Source organism: Rhinolophus ferrumequinum, chromosome 9 (genome assembly GCF_004115265.2).
Source record: "Rhinolophus ferrumequinum isolate MPI-CBG mRhiFer1 chromosome 9, mRhiFer1_v1.p, whole genome shotgun sequence".
Taxonomy (NCBI): Eukaryota; Metazoa; Chordata; class Mammalia; order Chiroptera; family Rhinolophidae; genus Rhinolophus; species Rhinolophus ferrumequinum.
Genome location: NC_046292.1, coordinates 90,683,236 through 90,703,025, shown reverse-complemented (window position 1 = coordinate 90,703,025; position 19,790 = coordinate 90,683,236). Strand labels below are relative to the sequence as shown.

The following is a 19,790-nucleotide window of genomic DNA, read 5'->3' as shown; positions in this document are numbered from 1 at the left end:
TCGATCCTACTCACATATATCCTCAATGATTTAGCTTCGGGAGTTCTTTGCATCTTAGTTTTTGAGTATAAAAGATTGGAAATGACCCAATTTATTTATGACCCATTATTTAGATATACTAAATAATGAATCATCGAAACTACAGAATGCTGTATAGCCATTTAAAAGAGGTAGAAACTAACATACAATGATATGGAAAGATTTTCAAAACCTATTCGTGAGAAATTAAGTCAAAACAATACTTAGACTGTGATCCTTTTGATCTTAAAATATATACACATTTGTATACTTCCAGAATATATATGCAAATACCTAGAGAGACTAAAAGGATGCACAACATCCTCTGGATAAAGATTACCTCTAAAGAATGAAAGAGTGGGAGTTGTAAGGAACAACTTTAAAGTGTTCCTCTGTGTGATTCTGCACAGTTTGAGTCTTTTAAAAGGAATGTGTACTTACATATTTTGTGTAATAAAAAATAACCATAAAAAAAAATTGCTTTTATAAAATTAAAATAGCTTAAAAATGCTTATCATGTTGAATAAAAAGCAGTATATAAAATGCTACAATCTATGTACATAATTAATATCCTGTCACTCTCTCCCAAATCACTCATATGTTCCTTCAGTGAATATTTTTGACCACCTATGTAGCAGGCAATCTGTTAGGAGCAAAATGCAAATATGACTAGGAAAAAAAAACTTGAAGAAAATACCAAAATGTTAATTTTTTTCCTTTGAATAAAGGCACTATGTGTAATGTTTCTTTTAAAATAAATTCCCTACATTTTCTTTTTTTTTTATAATGAGTATTATTACTTTTATAGGTGAAAAATTTTATTATTATTGTGGTAAAAGATACATAATATAAAATTTACCATCTTAACTGTTTTTAAGTGTAAAATTCAGTGGCATTAAGTACATTTACATTTTTGTGCAACCATTACCAGTATCTATTTCCATCTTTTTTAATCCAAAATAGAAACTTTGTACCCATTAAACAACAACTACCCTTTCCTTTCTCTCCCCAGCCCCTGGCAACCTCTATTCTACTTTCTGTCTCTATGAATTTGCCTATTCTAGGTACATCATAGACGTGGGATCGTACATCATTTGTCACTTTGCATTGAGCATATTTCATTTAGCATGTTTTCAAGGTTCATCCATTTTGTAACATGTATCAGAACTTTATCCCTCTTTAAGGATAAATAAGATTCCATTGTATTTATATATCACACTTTGATTATTCATTCAGCTGTTGGTGGATACTTGGCTTGTTTCCACCTTTTATCTATAACGAATAATTCTGTATACCAATGAACATTTTCAGTTCTTTTAGGTATATACCCAGCAGTGGGATTGTTGGATTGTATGATAATTCTATGTTTAACTTTTTGAGGAACCATCAAACCGTTTTCCATAATGGCTACACCATTTTACATTCCCATCATCAATGCACAGTTTTTCTGTTCTCACCAACACTTTTCATTTTCTGGGTTTTGTTTTGTTTTTCTAATCATAGCCATTCTAATGAGTGTGAAGTGGTATATGTATCTTATGGTGGGTTTGATTTGCATTTCCTAATGGCTAATGAAGTTAAGCATCTTTTCATGTGTTTATTGGCCATTTGTATATCTTCTTTGGAGAAATGTCTGTTTAAGTCCTTTGCCCATTTTTGAATTGGGTTGTTTGTTTTTGTTGTTGAATTGTAAAAATTCTTTATATAATCAGGATATTCATCCCTTATTAGATATATTTGATTTGTAAATATTTTTTTTCCTTTTGTCAATGGGTTGTCTTTTCACTCTCTTGATAGTGTCCTTTGATGCACCGAAGGTTTTAATTTTGATGTAGGCCAGTTTACTTTTATTTTGTTGCCTATGCTTTTGGTGCCATATCCAAATCCAATGTCTTGAAGCTTCCCCCCATGTTTTCTTCTAATAGTTATATAGTTTTACCTCTTAAGCTTAAGTCTTTGATCTGTTTTGAGTTAATTTTTGTATATGTTGAAAGGTAAAGCTCTCACTTCATTCTTTTACATGTGGAAATTCAGTGTACCACCATTGAATGGTCTTGGCACTCTTGTCGAAAATCAATTGACCATTTATGCAAAGGTTCATTTCTAGGTTCTCCGTTATGTTTCATTGGTCTACATGTGTATTCTTAGGCCACACCATACTGTTTTGATTACTGTAGCTTTGTAGTGAGTTTTGAAATCAGAAAGTGTGGGCCCTCCAACTTGTTCTTCTTTTTATAGATTGTTTGGCTATTTGGGAAAAACGTTTTACTTTTAAAAAATAGTTACAGCTTGTAAGAGCTATATGAAATTTCTACCTTCTGAAAAGATTCATTCTTCTTGTAATAATTTTCTGGAGCTGTTTCTGCTGTTTACTAAAGTGTGTATCTATGCTTTTTATTATAGAAAGAGTATCCTGACCAAAAGGAAATGGTGAAGAGAATGCAGTCTCTCCAAATGGATTGTGTAGCAATACCTCCAAGCAGGTCAAATTCAGGTAGCTTCTACTGTGATCGAAAAATATATTTGTTCACTTATTTGTTTGCTCATTCATTCACTGTACTCTAAAATACTATTCACAACCATATGAGAAACAAGAAACTATAAAATTTAACACCTGCCTTAAAGGAATTTATGATATATTTGGGAGTCAAGATTCATATATTTGAAGTATTAAGTAACATTGAGTTCACCAAAATCATACAGTATCCTGAATATAAGAGTGCTAATGTATCTGATAGGGAGAAAGTGATGGTTCAGGAAAAAGAAGAGGGCATACAAGGGAGCAGAGTCCTTGAGAAGGTCAGGGATGACTAGATCCAGAATACAGGCAGAGAGGTTGGTCTCAGATTCAAGCAGGGATACTTTTTTTCCTTATAACAAAAGGGAAGGCAGAATGTAGGATGTGGAAGTCACTTATTAGCTATCTGTTCTGGGGCAAATCACTTAACCTCTTAAACCTCATCCATCAAATCATAATTACTCCTACTCTTGTAGGGCTTTTAAAGAATGAAAGAAAACCCATGGAATGTGATTAGCACAAACCTACTGCTCTTATTTTCCAACCCTGCGTCACACCAAGGAGACAGCCACCTTCTCTGCTACAACATAAGTCCCTTTCTTCCGTGGTCATTCCTGCAACACCCACTTTTCCGTTGCTTATTATAATTTCCCTAGTGCGCTCTCACTGCCAGGCAGGGGCTCCTACTTACTACGTATTAAAGAAAAGGGCCATCTAGTAAATACTTTCTACTTGTTTTCAAAGTTTTCAGTATGTTACTCTGAGATACAGATTCATTATGGGGGGTCAGGTTTCATTTTACTTTTTAATATTTTATGAAGCTTTCTCCAATGTCAATCATTTCTTCTCAGCCACCGAACAGCCCAGTTCTCTACATAGTTCACAGGGACTCAGGATGGGTCCCGTGGAGGAGTCCTGGTTTGCTTCTTTCCCAGAGCACCAGCAGGAGGAAAATGAGCTCAGCCTGCAGAATAAACTCCAGGAGGAGGCCAACTACCATCTTTTTGGCAGCCGCATGGACAGGCAGACAAAAGAGCAACCCAGACAGAATGTGGCTTACAATAGAGATGAGGAAAGGAAACGAAGAGTCTCCCATGACCCTTTTGCACAGCCGAGACCTTATGAGAATGTTCAGAAGCCAGGAATAAAAGGCCTTGCTCCTACCAGTACAACCAGTCAAAGTAATGCGGTACACCAACCAACGGGGCTGACCAGCCAACCCCAAGTACTGTACTGGAACAATGCATCATTTGGTACACATGTTTTCGGGACAAGACCATTGGATGTACAAACAGTAGGTTCCAGAGTTTGGTGTGGGCCAAATCCAAGCCAAATGCCAAGCCTGCATAAAACTCCAGTGCCTGAGACCACCCTACTAGGAAACACACCCACCATTCCATTCGTCTCCTTTCCATCAAGAGGTAAACAGGCCTTTCAGTTACAATCTTATCTTTTTTTATTTTTTCTGAAAATAAAACAGCCATTAGCTCTTGTGTTGTCTATAGATAACAAAGGGCAAGTTGTTCAGAGTCTTCAGCGGCCAGATGCAACTTGCCACCATGGAATAGTCCATCAGACCACTTTGCCTGGGCATATTTCAGTTTGGGTAGGATTCATTGCTGTTGCCGAAAATGTTGGTTTACAGGTTCTTATAACTGGTAGGCATCTTCCACTCTAATTTGGATCACAACATCCCATTATACCCAATCTCTGAGGCAAGTGAAAGTATTTACTTGTATTTTACTTGCTTGCACTTTTCTGATGGTAAGAAATGTCTTGAATATTTTTATTTCTTATATAGGCCAAAGACTACCATTTGTGATGAAAACCACATTGTCCACCATCATCCATCTCTAGAACTCTTTTTATCTTCCCAAAATGAAACTCTGTACTCATCAGACAATAACTCCCCATTCTCCTTTCTCTTCCCAGCCCCTGGCAATCAACGTTCTACTTTCTGTGACCATGAATTTAATTACTATAGGTACTTCATATAAGTGGAATCACATAGTTTTTTTGTCCTTTTGTGTCTGGCTTACTTCACTTAGCACAATGTCCTAAAGGTTCATCCATGTTGCAGCATGTGTCAGAATTTCCTTCCTTCTCAAAGGTTGAATAATATTCTATTATATGTATATGTCACATTTTGTTTATCCATTCATCTGTTGATGGACATTTGAATGGCTTCTACTTTTTGGCTATTGTGAATAATGCTGCTATGAGCATGGGTATATAAATACCTGTTTGAGACCCTGCTTTCAATTCTTTGGGGTATATACTCAAAGATGTGGAATTACTGGATCATATGGTAATTCTATTTTTAATTTTTGGAGGAACCACCATACTGTTTTCCACAGTGGCTATACCACTTTGTATTCCAACCAATAGCGCACAAGGGTTCCAATTTCTCTACATCCTTGTCAACATTTATTATTTTCTGTTTTTTTGATAGTAGTCATCCTAATGAATGTGAGGTTGTTCAGCCATATTTTAAAAAATAAAATTTTACAGGGTGGCATAGGATAAATAATTTAACTTAAACATTTGGATTAAAGCCCTTGCCCATTACCATGTTGTATTTTTTATCTTGCTTTCATTTTAGATGTACTTACTTGTGTATTTCTGTCTACTCAGATGAGTCTGTAAAATGTTCCATATACAACAGTACCGGCATTCAGATTGGAGACAACAATTTTATGGATGTTGGTGGAATGAGTTTGCCATTACTGGACAGCACATACATGAACTTGAAAGAAGAGCCAGCTTCTAAGTATCTAGATATTTTTGGTAATATGCCCTTTAAAGACCCATTGTCTAGCAACCTTGAACTTCTCTTATTTGTTGAGAGGGATGTAGTGGAATCCTAAAATCCCTCTGATTATTCTCCCTGAAAGTCTCATGGTTCCTCTGTAAAATATGTCTGTAACTTCCATATAATTCCCTTGTAATTTATGTTTAATATGGGGATAATTACAATATCTAATTCATAGATTTGTTGTGAAAATTAAATGAGTCATTATGTGTAAAGAGCTCAGAGCACTGGCACATAGTAAGATCTATAATAGTATTAAATTATCATACTCATCATCATGAATATTACTACTCAGACCTAGGAGAGAGAGTTCCTTCAGGTCCTCATGAAAAGGAATTCTGTAAATGATAGGAGACTATGCCCTCAACAGCACCTCTGCAATAAATTTGAAGGCTTTCTCTTACAGGCTTCCACTGTACACGCTCATAATACTAATCCCCAAACACAACCTGGGAAAAGCAGTCATGAGGCCCAAACAATGTGGTGTAAGGACCCAAATTTCTGATTAACCCTACGATTGGCAATTTTCTTTTTTATCAAGGTACAGATAGTAAATATTTTAGGTTTTGCTGGCCCTGAGATCTCTATTCCAACTACTCAACTCACATTGTAGTGCGATAGCAGCCACAGACAGTATGTACACAGATGGCTGTAGTCCAGGAAAACTTTGTTTACAGAAACAGGCAACAGGCCCGATTTGGTCCACAGGCCAGAATTTGCCAATCCCTGGTCTAGCCCATTTGAAGGATAGTCTTTAAAATACCTAGAACGGAGGTTCCAAATTTGGGGGAAACAAAGGCATCTTTGAGGATCTGATGAAATCCAGGGTTTCCTCTCCCAGAGAGGTATGAAATTTGGCAAATAATCCTGGGAGGTTTTTGGATTGCTAACGTCTAGTGGTGATGATAAAAGCTGCATTGTGGGGAGCTGAGGAAAGAATGGGAGCTGAGGGGGCACAAATGAGATCTCTTTTTCCTTATGTTCCGCTTATTGCGGTATGAGGATCAAGGAATGTGGTTTGTTTCTGGTGGTTATTTTATACTTTGTTTCCTTTTACTGTTTTTACAAAGGCCTAAGTGGAAGAAAGCAATAGGAAGAGAGAGGTTTTGGCTATGAGAGAAGAGAAGACAGCAGCTGGGGTAGGGAAGGGATGAGTCTAAAAATAGACCTTGAAGCCTATAGATGCCTCACCCCTTAAAAGATGAGGGTAGGCATTGTAATTGATAGGTTCACACCTGATGGTCTTAGTTTCCTTTTAAGAGGAAAGTGAACTGTTGGGTGAATGGGGACCAGGAGTTGAGTGACCTTAACTCTGGACAGATATAAGTGGAAAATGCACAAAAGGAACAAAAGTGGTGTTTTCCCTCTTTACATCAGAAAGATCTAATGTGCACAGGGCTGCTGGCTACGGTTGTATAAAATAGCCCAGTAGTCAGGCAGGGGTTTTGTTCCCGAAGCCATCAGCTGTGGCTCAGAGATGTATCTGCTAGGAGGAAGAGGGTCCCTATTTCACAAAGACTCCAGTGGGCTAGTAGACATGTAAAGTGTCATCCAATGAGTCAACAACTATATAAGAAGTTATCTTTTTCACTGTACTCAAGGTATTCACTGTATACAGGTTTTTGAAGCTAGAATATTCAAATGGGTTACAGCTTGATGTCTCCTTCTCTTCTCTTTCTGGCAGATAATACCACTAGTCTGACTGATAAACACCTGGACCCAGTCAGGGACAATCTGGGAAGGAGCTGGAAAAGCTGTGCCCGTAAACTGGGCTTCACTGAATCGCAGATTGATGAAATTGACCATGACTATGAGCGAGATGGATTAAAAGAAAAGGTTTACCAGATGCTCCAAAAGTGGCTGATGAGGGAAGGCAGTAAGGGGGCCACAGTGGGAAAGCTGGCCTATTCTCTCTACCAATGTTCAAGAATAGACCTTCTGAACTCTTTGATACGCATGAGCCAAAACTAAGTCTGGAAGGGGCTTTGGCAGCATGAAGTGAAGTCCTCACTTGGTAATCCACTGGAAGTGTGCTGCCTCAGATTACCCAGAATTCTTTCCTCACTGATACGGGGAATGGGAAGGAAATCTACGGCAGACAACCGACTAAACAGGAACATTTATTAATGGCCAAGCCCCAATCAAAAAAGAAGCCTAATTGGGTTTTGAAAGGGAAAGAAGAGAGATTTGAGGAAGATCATTTTCTTTTTGTTCATCCCATAACCTTCCATTATGCTGTTCATTCAGTTTCCCGGAGTTTTATTTGAGTGGTGGAGAAAAACAACAACTCAGAGAATGTAAACTAAATCAACTTTCTTATCTGGTGCTCTCTTCTCCACATAAGCTCCTGTTATAACTGAAGTACAGAAAAATTCCAAGTTCTCTTTAGTTTTTTTTGTATCACAACCACAGTTCATTATAGGGTCTGTTAAGTTCAGCATCAAAATGCTGTGTCAATCACTATGGGCTTCAAGAATTGCATGCACTCTCTGCTCCATAAATTAGCTGAAGGGATTTTAAGGAATACTAAGAAAGGGAAAACAAAAATAGATCACAAAAATATCAGAATTTTCCAGGCAGTTGTTGTAAGAAATTGCTACTAACTGTGACAACTACAAAAATTCTTGATGAAACTTTAAGTTCTTTCCTAGCATTCTAATACTTTATGCACTTTCCCGACCTGTGTGCCTTGAACAGGGAGCAGGTATGCAGGGAGTTCCACCCCCACCCCGATGACGGGAGCCTCAGGACTGATCACTGCTGGACAACTTCCCAGTTTACCCCAGGGTACTGGAGAAATATTTTCATTTGTTTTCTGCGGGCTATGATATAAAAAAAGGACAGCTTCGGAATCTGGTAATTGTGCACTCAACCTTTCAAAGCCCACGTGAAACTCAGGAATGACTGAAGAAACTGGAAGACTGAAGCTAACCGAGTCACCCAGCATCACTGCCGGCACTTAACACAGAGGGCATGTCATTGTGCTTAGGCCTCCCCGGAGGGAAGGAAAGAAGGGTGCAGTGTGGTCAATCTGGTTGTCAGAACAGATTCTAGTGTCTGGGGTGTTGGTAACAGTATTGTTGGTTCTGATTTAAATCTCCTCCGGCCCCAGCAGATACACACACACACTCCTGCAGTGGGACTGTAAGGCAGAATTTCTCAGCCTCAGTACTATTAACATCTTGGGCTGGATAATTCTTTGTTGTGGGTACTGTCCTGTGCATTGTAGGATGTTTGGAAGCAATCCTGGCCTCTACCCGCTAGATGCCAGTAGCGCTCTTCTTCCCCTCCTCCCATTCCCAGTGGGACAAACAACAATGTCTCTAGATATTGCCAGATGTTTCCTGGACGGGGAAAATTGCCCCAGTTGAGAAGGGCACTGCTATAAAGTAAGAACCTCAGTTCTCTTACCCACGCATATTCAGGCTCAATACTTAGCTGCCACACAGCATTGCACCACATACGAGTATACCAAAAGGAAAACTGGAGGGGGAAGGGTCCCAGGCTTTGCTAGCCGGGGGCTGGATGATTTCTTTCTTAAATGTATCCCTGTACCTCTGTCCTAACAGTGTTCTAAAATCTCTAAATTCTGAAGATACTGAATGATCAATTTTAAGAGCAAAAATGGAAAGTATTTTAATCGACTTCTTGAAAGTAAAATTTTGTACTTTATATTAAATATAAGCCATTGAAATGATGTGTGTTTGTATAAATGAGACAGTTTGGGATTCTCCACTGTGACTTGACCACTTAGGTTGGCAGTTCCTGTACATACTCCCCTCCCACCCGCCTGCTATTATTGGCAGGAGAGAGGAAGCTGATGGTAAAGAGAGAAGTTTTTGGAGCAATTTTGTCTCTCTGGACAAAAGCTCACTGTCCTGAACCTGTAGCACTGCTGTCCTCCAAACATGGCTCAGAGGCCTTGCCTTGAGACTCTAAAAACGTGGCTGAAAAGAGCTAAATATATATCTGAGGAGTTTCAGTACAAGGACCAAGCACCACAAAAACTAGTGTTGGGCAGAAACCAATTAAGTGAGATGACACAGACTACAAAATGAGAAAGAAAAGTATCCATACTTGGTTCCAGAAAAAATACTCAGACCCTAAGCTTACTACTGGTAAGACCCACTTCCTGCTCTCTGTCTTGCTTGGCAGATTTCTCCCTTGTTGCTATGGTCATAATCTTTGGGTCATAACAATTTGCTTCATAATATGAAGTCAGGACTTCAGGAACAAGAAACAGAGTTCTTTCTCACAAAATGTTTTAAATAGTATTTTACTGAACATTTTAATGTGTGTTATTTATAGAGAACAGTTTTCCTAATTATAATAATGTAAATAGGTGTTCATATGATCAAGATTTCAGAGGCCTCTGATCACAAAGAAATCACTGCAGGGCTAGTGCTCCAGCGGTGAATTCTGTAATATGTCGTAATCCATGTACAGGGTTTTGAAATGAAGCAGGCTTAAATTCTCCTCTGCCACCCTCAACTTGTATAGCTAGGGCCTGCTTCCTAACCTCCTCAGCCTGCACTTCCTCATGTGTAGAGAGGGCAATAGTACATAAGATTGGTGTGAGGATTTAAGTAAGATAATGCATCATAAGGTGCTGGCATAAAAATAGTAGTTACTTATTTATTTTTACTGGTAAATATCCTTACACACCAGTCACTGGTACTTTTATTTCTATGGCATCAATTCCCAGGAGTAGGAATGGGGGGGGAAGGGCACAGGATATATACTTTAAATTTGAAAGAACCTGCTAGATTATCTTCTGAAACAATAATTTCTTTTCTACAGTGTATGAGGAATCCTCTCCAGTAGTTATTTTTTAAACTGCACACTTGTGTTACACATAAAGAACTAGTTCTTAAGTGTGTACTTAAATTGTGATTGACATAGGTAACCTAAAACCTCACAGTGCTACCATTTTGCTTACCAGTAATGATAACTGGTGTTAAAATTGTACAGACAATTATTTTTAACCTTCATCATCTCTGACAAGAAATCCCACTCAATATTTCAGAGAAAAATAAGGAAATCTTGACCCCACCTAAGATTTGTGAAAGTCAAATGATAGTAGTCAGCTGAAATATGTATTTCTCTTTCTTTCTATGCAGGAAATTTGATGTGATAGATTTATGTTGAAAGTAGAATAAAAATATTTTTTGCATATTCCATATATAAGCCAAACCTGCCTTTACTACTCAAGAAACTCCAGTGGGCCATTGAGGACACTACAGGTTAACAGAACTTCCTATGGCTGTAACACTTAAAAGCACTGTGCATACAGGACTATTACAATGGAGGAGGCTCTTGAAGGAGAAATAATGAAATATGCAAGGAAACTGTTATCATCTCAAACAATTCAAGTCAAGGCTAAACAGTAGCCACGAATCTGCTCGTTATTTCCAGTTAAGGTAAAGCATAATGGTAGTCAGAATTAAAGGGGTAGTTTTTTGTGTGCACTGAATCAATTGCAGATGTTTACAACTCTTTAAAGCTTGAATTATATGGTTGAAGAAGAAAAAATTTAATTGTAAAATACACATAATTTGCCATCATAATCATTTTTAAGTGTACAGGTCAGTGACATTAAGTACATCCCCACTGCTGTGCTACCATCACATCATCCTTCTCCAGACTTGCTCATCTTGCAAAACTGAAACTGTACCCATTAAACACTAACCCCAGTCCCTGACAACCACCATTCTACTTTCTATCTCTATGAATTTGACTACTCTAGGTACCTCATACTCGTATAAGCGGAATCATCCAGTATTTGTCCTTTTGTGACTGGCTTATTCCACTGAGCATAATATCCTCAAGGTTCACCCATATTGTAGCACGTCGATTTCCTTTTTTTAACAAAATGATATTCCATTACTTGTAGACACATTTTATTTATACTTTCATCCATTGGTAGACCTTTGGGTTGCTTCCACGTTTTGGCTATTAGGAATTATGCTGCTATGAACATGAGTGTATAAATGTTGGTTTGAGACCCTGTTTTCAATTCTTTTGGGTATATACCCAGAAGTGGAATTGCTGGATCATAAGGTAATTCTGTTTATTTTTTTGAGTAACTGCTATACTATCTTCCACAGCCACTGCACCACTTTATATTCCTGTTAACTGCAATTTCTCCACATCCTCATCAACACATCCTCATCAATTTTTTTTTTATAATAGCCATTCCAATGGGTGTGAGATGATAGGAAGAAAAAAAAAATTAAATCCCATCTGTTGAAGCAAATGCACGTCCCATCTTAGAGCCAGACATGAAAGCCCCCTTTTCCACCTACCCCACTTGAGCCCCGCCTGGCCGACCACTCCAGGGGGGCAAGATGGGGGAGGGTGTGTGTGTGTGTGTGTGTGTGTGTGTGTGTGTTGGGGGGGCGGGGAGGTGTCCTCGCCTCCCTGAACCACCAGGTTACCCCGCATGGGTGGAGGCAAGGCAGAGCCAATGGGGAGACCTGGAACCCCAAGAGAAGATGAGCTGCGCCCAGGTGTCGTGGGATCACGAGTCGAGCCTTTGTCAGGAATCAGCAAGAACCGGGCGGGCTATTGGGCCAAGTATTCCGGCGGAGGGAGGCGAGCGAAGGGCTGCCAGGACGACGACCTTCCGCTGGACAACCCGCGCAAGCGCGTTCCGCGCGGCGAGGGCAGCGAGGGCCCGGGGCGACCTGCAGGGCTCATTGCACGCGTGCTGCGCGCTGGCGCCGCCGGGGTCTATGATGGTGGCGCTGGGCAACCGCGGCGCGCGGCGGCTGCGGTTTCTCCTTTCCGCGCTGAAGTCGGAGATCTACGGTCCCTTCGCCCGACCCGCGGCCACTTTCCGGTAATGGCTTCCCGCTCCCCTCCGGGGACCGCGCGTTCACTTGGGAGGGGAGAGGAAGCCCGGGAGAGAGGCGGGTGCTGGCGGGGCGGCCTGGAGAGGAGCCGTGGGCGCAGCCTCCCTCGCCCCCCTCTTGCCGTTTAAATCGAGACCTGGAACCCCGCGAGGGGGTTGCGCGGGCGGCGGTGGAGCTGACTTCTGCCTCTGCTGCTCTGATGCTTAGCAGTTAGGCCATCATGGACTTCGGTTCTGTGACGCTGGAGCCTTGAAGGATTTGCGCCGTGGAATCCAACCCCTTCATCATGCAGACGAAAGAGACCCAGGGAGGAAATGTAATTGGCTTTGTCACAGCCACACTCATGACAGATTAAAACCTCAAACCCCTCACTGTTAGTCCGTTGCCCTGCTCAGTCTCCTCAGATCTTCAGGGCAATAATCTCTCGTGTCCTATGAAAAACCAGCCTGAGAATGTCTGTGACGTATTAGCTCTCATAGTCACGGTTCCCAAGACCCGGAGTCTTCTCTTTGCTGATCTCGTACTTGAATGTGTAGAAGATCATCTTGGGAACTGGGAAAATTCAAATTCCTGGGCCTGACTCCCAGAGGTTCTGATGTTGTAAGCCTGTGGAGATGCCCAAAAATCTGCCTTTTGCTCTCCTGACATCCCTTGGCACACACACACTTTGATATAAACCAACAACAACAAACAACTAATCTTAGACCCACTGTCTTAAAAATGGGGCCCTTGGTTCCAAGAGATAGTAGGCAGAAAATGTGGATAGAGCATCATGAAGCTTGTGCTACTTTATTCCCTGCACACCTACATACACAGAGACATACGCAAAGCATGTATGCAATTAACCATTGATTGGTAAGTTCCATTCATGACTGGGAAGAAAAGTCAAATGCTACATTGGTACCTGGCATTTATAACTTCACTTTATCTAATGTGGAAACTTCTCATTTGAAAACTTAATTTAGAAGGAGAAAGGAGGAAAAGTCTGACGTTTTTATATTGTGATTGGCTAGTTCTTAAGTTTTATATTTGATTTAGGTTCTTTTTTTATTAGATCTTTTCAGATTTTCAGGACTATTTTGATACAGATTGAAAAATATGTCAATGTCTGTAGCAGTGTAAATCAACACTGAAAAATTGCGATTTTTCCAGTTTCCTATTCGTAGAAAGGGTTTGAAATAGGTACTGTGATTGTACCAATATCAAAATTACAATGGATTATTTAATGATTGCAGGAAGTCCCCATCATTAGCAGTGCAAATCCCTCTTCCTAAAATATCTTTGGAAAACAGGTTTGTCTGGATTTTGAACTGCCATTTTATAAATGCAGTTGCAAATAGGTAGGACATGTACTCGGAAAACAAACAGTAGTATTGGTTAATCCTTAAAGAAGGCTGCAGTCCAAGGAAGTAGGTAAAGGCACTCCTGTAAAACCTTTGCTTCAGAACAGCCAGTGCCCAACCTACCCTGAAGTTGTATTCCAAAAATTTGTTTGTGAGTCTTGTTTGGAACACTGACTCTTCTTATTTCATTGTCTGTAAAATTGTTTGTTCCAGGGCCAGGTCAAAAAAGCCTTTTCTACCTGGAATTGTATGTTACGTACAGTTGCTATATTAATAATTTACAGAGCCTAACAACCTGCCGAAAAGAAAAACATTTTCCAAGTTCAATCTTGGGATGCTCTGCCAGTGAATCCAGACTCTCCTCCCCCTGGCGCCCAGCTCCACTTCTGTCTGGCAGTCAGGGTGAGTGTGGCCCCAGTGCAGGAGCCCTGTTGGGGACTCTCTTCAGCTATGAGGTTACAGACAAAGCATTCAGATGACGACATTGCTACTTCCTAGCTGGCTGAGTATGACCGTGCCTTGCAGAATTGTTCTGAGAATTTGAGACAATGAATGTAATAGGCCTGGGACATAATAAGAATTAAGTAATTAGTAGGTAAAATTAGTAGTGACACAAATATGAATAAATAATAACACAATGTAGAAAAGTTGTAAAAATATGTCATCAAAATTCATGTAAATTGGGGATAGATTTATTGTAGCTAGTGGTTACTTTGGAAAACATACAAAAGAAATAGTTAAACACAAGGTAAAGCGACTGTGAAGGACTTTCAAAGTGAAGATGTATCTTATTAATAGCCCCCATTTTTATTTCCAAGTAGTGTGTGAAAGTGCCAAAGGTTCTGCTGTTAATCAGATGCTCGTCTTGATTTTGCGCTTCATACTGTGTTTGCCTGAAAATAAGATCTAGCCGGACAATCAGCTCTAATGCGTCTTTTGGAGCAAAAATTAATATAAGACTGTGGGGATAGAGTCCCAGAGAGCAGTTTCCAGGCTCTCAGCCTCGCGTGGGGGGGTGCTGGTGCTGCTGGTGGTTGGCCAATTGGCTGCTGCTGTAACTGCCGTGACTGTGTTGGTTGGTTAGCTGGTTGGCAGGCAAAAACAGCGGACAGCAGATTGTGGATCGTGTGGATCCTACTTCATGTGTCTCACCCAGCCTCCAGCAAGAATATAGTGGTATTATTCCCCTATCCATGGCTCCGTGGGTGTTCCTTTTTGGCCTCACCATGTCCTGCGTTCTTGTGTGGGGAGCGGGAGCTGAGACCCCGCATGACACCCAGCATGACAAAGACCCGGTCTTATATTATGTAAGATCCGGTCTTATATGATAATAAAGTAAGACCAGGTCTTACATTAATTTTTGCTCCAAAAGACGCATTAGAGCTGATTATCAGGTTAGGTCTTATTTTCAGGGAAACACGGTAGTGGTGTGACGGGGCCGGTTACCTAAACTCTCCAATTCTCCGGTTCCTCAGTGGTGAAATGAGATTAGGTGTAATGTGCATCACATAGCAAACTGAGTGAGATGAGATAAACTCTTAGCAGAGTGCATTATTTAGTTTAATAGTTAAACCACATTTTAGGTTTAGTTTAACTATTTGCCCCGAACTGTTACCGTCTTGCCTTCCCCTATGGTAAACCCTCCTTCTTTGAGGGGAGCAGTTTATCCCTCTCAGTCGGGAATGATTGCTGCTGTATTACTCCTGAACGCCTTCCCTTTCTCAACGTGCCTGTCTAGTCTCCCAGAAAACAGTGGAGTCAAGGAAAAACATGAGGTGAGACACAGGCTCTTCTACTGAGCGTGCCTTCCTGTAGGCTGTCGTCTAAAGGGACTACGGAATTTTTTCTCTAAGAAATTAACTCAGTACAGTTGTTCTTAACCTGGGTTACCTATTGGAATCTCAAGGATTTTAAAAAATACAGATACCTGGATCCCATCCCAGAAATGTTGATTTAGTATAGCCCAGGTAATAGGCTATTTAGTGTAGTGCAGGTAATGAGTACGTCAGGGCCATTCAAGTCCCGATCTCTGCGGCTGACTTTCTTTCCCGCTGCACAGAACAGTTTATCTGAGGCCTGCCTGCTGTCTGAGGGGCCCCTTGATTACCTGGAGAAAAAAATGCTATCCCCATTTCCGTTATATTTATGTGAAAATAAATCATTTAGTAACTTTTTTAAATCAAACTTTTTTTCTGGGTATCCAGCCTGGGTAGCCAGAGGTTTAAGTTTGCCAGAAAAGAAGAAACAAATTAATTATAATAAGAATTAAAATTTATTAGGCACTTAAATAAAAAGTTTGCCAGATGATTCAAATCTAAGTCTGAGCCCCACTGACACAGTGAGGGGCAGGAAATGCTCTCGTGAAAAGGAGGTGAGTGGGCAGCTGTGGGGACAGAGTCCCAGAGAGCAGTTTCCAGGCTCTCCGTCTCATGTGCAAAGGTGCTGGCTCGGGGAGTAGATGGCCATCAGCTGTAACCGGTTAGCCATTGGCCCCTGATATAACTGCCGTGGCTGCGCAGGGTTGGTTGGTTGGCAGAGAAGCGGATGGCAGGTTGTGGATCGTGTGGCTCCTGCTTCCTGTTTTCTCCAACTAGCCGCCAGCGAGACTATAGTGGTATGACTCCCGTCTATGGCTCCGTGGGTGTTCCTTTTTGGCCTCACCATGTCCTGCGTTCCTATGTGGGGAGCAGGACCAGAGACCGCGCATGGCACCCTGCATGACACATGGTGAACTTGGGGTCTGCTGCCTACACCCCCGGGGTCTCCTTACCCCCTACTTCTCTGTCATAGTACTTGACAAACTGCATAGTACCTGCTGGTTGCAGGTTTAATTATCTGTCTTCCCTGCCAGCCTCCAAGCGACATGGAACACCCAGACAAAGAGTAGGGTCTTGGCATTTTGGAAAGTACATGCCACCCGTTACTGAATGATGGCCTCTCAGGATTGTCCTGGCAGGTACATTTTTAACTCTCGAAGGGTAATTCTAAGAACATCTGGGTTAGAGAAGGCGTTATTAGGAGGGAGAAGGTGGAAAGGAAAAAGTGACACCCCAAGGGAAAGGGATTCATTTTTTTCTTTAAATGTTCTGAAGTTTTCTATTCTTCCTACCCGAGAGTATGGACATTTTGGTATCTTGAACGTAGTGCAGGTAATAAGTACGTCAGGGCCATTCAAGTCCCGATCTCTGCGGCTGACTTTCTTTCCCGCTGCACAGAACAGTTTATCTGAGGCCTGCCTGCTGTCTGAGGGGCCCCTTGATTACCTGGAGAAAAAAATGCTATCCCCATTTCCATTATATTTATGTGAAAATAAATCATTTAGTAACTTTTTTAAATAAAACTTTTTTCTTATGTTTGAAATTGATTTGCACGTAGTTTGCTTTTTTATTTTTTATTTATTTTTTTATTTTTTATTGGGGAATATTGGGGAACAGTGTGCTTCTTCCAGGCCCATCAGCTCCAAGTCCAGTCGCCGTTTTCAATCTAGTTGCAGGGGGTGCAGCCCACCATCCCGGCAACCTTGTTGTTGAGACCTTGCACTCTAACCAGCTGAGCCATCCGTCTGCCTGTCTGGAAGCTCAGCAGCAACTCGTTGTCTTCAGTCTAGTTGTGGAGGGCGCAGCTCACTGGCCCATGTAGAAATCTAACCGACAAGTTGTTCAGAGCTCACGCTTTAACCATCCGGCTGCCAAAACCACACTTGATTTACTTTTGTTCATACACAGTCTTCTTTTCTGTTTTCCCAAACTGGAGACTGATGAAAGGTTTGGGCAGCCTCCAGAAACCCTAAGGGATTGGCTGATGTGATAATGGCAGGTGCTTCTGCTGTGATGACAGGCAGGAGGTTGATGACAAAGCACTAGGGACATTTGCATTCCCTTTAGCCTACCTGCAAACCCCTTCACTATTTAGGCTCAAAAAAATATGCTCCCTCTTTGCCCCCACACTCCTTCCAGGCCTTGTCCCTTGCTCCTGGGCCTTTGATCACACTATTTCTTCTGGAAGCACCCTTCCTACAATCTTGGGAGTTCACCTCAAATGTTACCTTCTCACTCTTCTCCAACCCTGATGTGATCTCTCTGTCTCTCTAAAGCCACCTTCAGAACCTTCTGTCTTAGAAGGTTGCCATTATGCCCACTTCTAGACTATCTGGTTTTATTTCTACATTCTTACCAGGCAACCAAAAGAATATGGGTTGGGGATAATAAAAAAGAAATTTGAAATGGGGAATCAAAACACAGATACAGCAAAGTGCAGAGGGAAATTAAGGGTTTTTTTTGTGGAAGAGACTGCAGAATGATCATGAAAGCTGAAGGGAAGGAAGCCTGTGTAAACCTGTGCCCTAGGCTGGCTCCTGGGGCCCTGGAGAGATGCGGACAGCAATACCCAGTCAGTCATGAAAACCCACTGGCTTGGACCTTGAGAAAGTGGGTGGGGTGGGGGTGAGGTTCCTCTTATTGTACATAATATTCTCACTGTACAAGATGATTTCTATGAGCATGCCCTTGATACTGCCAGGAGGGGAGCCCCTCAGAAAACTTTAGGGCACGAGGAGTAATAAGGGTACGCCTCATCTCTGACATGAGCTATGCAAACACTAGTCTATTGGGGAGCTGCGTCCTTCCTGGTGAACACAGGACATATTGGTAACTTACTCCAACCCTGTGCCTCAAGCTCTTCCTTCCTCAGTCAACCTACCCCTCCCTGAGGCTTTGCAGGTGAATCTCTGTCTTCATCTTTTCTTTTACTTTGAGCAAAGCAAACATGTCAGTAAACAAATGTTTGCTGAAATGAACTGTTATCATTAGACTATTATTTGCTGTTATCTTGCTCCTAGAGCCATCTTAACAATAAAAATGAATTACTCAGAGGAATAGAACAGTAATAAGTAACTTTGCAGTGTCCTTATGAAATTAACATTGCTCAGTGGCTTTATTATTGCTCCTCCCATAATATTTCTGCAGATAATGAGCTTATAGTTATGTCAAGCCTTATTACCGCCCAATTCTGTCATATTTTCCCAGAAATTGTGTGTTGTTTAAGACTGGATGTACCTGTGTTCAACACATTTGTTCCAGCATCTGTCCTGGCATGCCATAATGTCTCCCTCCTGTCACCCAGCCATCTGGGAAATTGGTGGGGACGCTGTTAGAGCCTGATGCAGGGCCTTGTGTGTGCTCTTTTGCTGTATATCCTGGCATAGTCATCCCAGAGCTTCTGGGACAGCAGCTGAGTAGGTTCATCAGAACAGAACACCTGGAATAGTACACGCATCATTCAGTCAGAACAGACCCTGACAGTAGCCTTGGCTTGAGTCCCTCTTTGTGCCAAACATGTGCAGTTAGATGCTGCATCATGGGAAGTCTTGGGCCAAGGAGGGTCGGTGGCAGGGAGAAGGCTCTTGAGATAAGAGAGCTTATTGACCTGGCTATACCGCGTTTCCCCAAAAATAAGACCTAGCCAGGCAATTAGCTCTAATGCATCTTTTGGAACAAAAATTAATATAAGACCCGGTCTTAATATAATATAAGACTGGGTCTTAGATGATATAATAGAAGACCAAGTCTTATTTTAACATAAGACCAGGTCTTAGATATAATATAATATAATACCAGATCATATATAATATAATAGAAGACTGGGTCTTATATTAATTTTTGCTCCAAAACATGCATTAGAGCTGATGGTCTGGCTAGGTCTTATTTTCGGGGAAACACAGTGTATAGCAATCAACACAAAGATTTTAACATCCTAAAAACCAGTCTGACCATATCCGTGTGGACAGGCATTCCTAAGTAGAGCCCCTCTGTAGGTGGCTAGAGAACGTGAGAAGCCATATGCCTAGACAGCCTGGAGATCAAGGCCTTCCCTGTGGACCCCTGAGACCAGGCTCATCCTTGGGAATGCTGCTAAGGCAGCTGCAAGTCCAGGTGGCTCCTCTAGACCTGCTAAGGTCCAGGTGATGTCCCAGGGTCTGTGATGCTGATGCTCACCCTCACATTCCATTGTATGGAGCTCCTGTGTCGGCCTGCGCTTTGGCACCACTGGCTTCCCGCTCCCCAGCCCATGGGCCTGAATGGCCATGGATTTGAGCAAGCCTCTCAGTACTACTGCAGGGTAAGCCCTGAGCTGGTGCTGTAGGATATTCAAACATGAAGGCAATCCAGATCTGCAGGCTAGTAAGGAACATACAAACCCATGTCCTTTTTAGGTTTGGGAAACTGATGCATAAATCAAAATAATCC

At 41.5% G+C, this 19,790-nt stretch overlaps 2 protein-coding genes across 6 annotated transcripts in view; both read left to right on the top strand.

Moving 5' to 3' along the window:
- The window catches only part of RIPK1 (receptor interacting serine/threonine kinase 1), a 39,002-nt gene extending 29,957 nt beyond the window's left edge, over window positions 1–9,045 (top strand). For all 3 annotated transcript variants that reach the window (XM_033114469.1, XM_033114467.1, XM_033114470.1), the window contains exons 8-11: window positions 2,422–2,512; window positions 3,388–3,957; window positions 5,171–5,323; window positions 7,033–9,045. In XM_033114469.1, the coding sequence (XP_032970360.1) occupies window positions 2,422–2,512; window positions 3,388–3,957; window positions 5,171–5,323; window positions 7,033–7,319 (1,101 nt within the window). In that variant the 3' untranslated portion in view covers window positions 7,320–9,045. The remainder of the gene's footprint in view (window positions 1–2,421; window positions 2,513–3,387; window positions 3,958–5,170; window positions 5,324–7,032) is intronic.
- Window positions 9,046–11,856: 2,811 nt separating this feature from the next.
- The window catches only part of BPHL (biphenyl hydrolase like), a 37,322-nt gene continuing 29,388 nt past the window's right edge, over window positions 11,857–19,790 (top strand). Inside the window, exons 1-2 of one of the 3 annotated variants that reach the window (XM_033114150.1) lie at window positions 12,802–12,856; window positions 15,113–15,128. In XM_033114150.1, coding sequence (XP_032970041.1) covers window positions 12,817–12,856; window positions 15,113–15,128 — 56 coding nt within the window. In that variant the 5' untranslated portion in view covers window positions 12,802–12,816. Of the gene's footprint in view, window positions 12,190–12,801; window positions 12,857–15,112; window positions 15,129–19,790 lie in introns of those variants that run through there. The other 2 variants (XM_033114148.1, XM_033114149.1) reach the window with 2 other exon arrangements.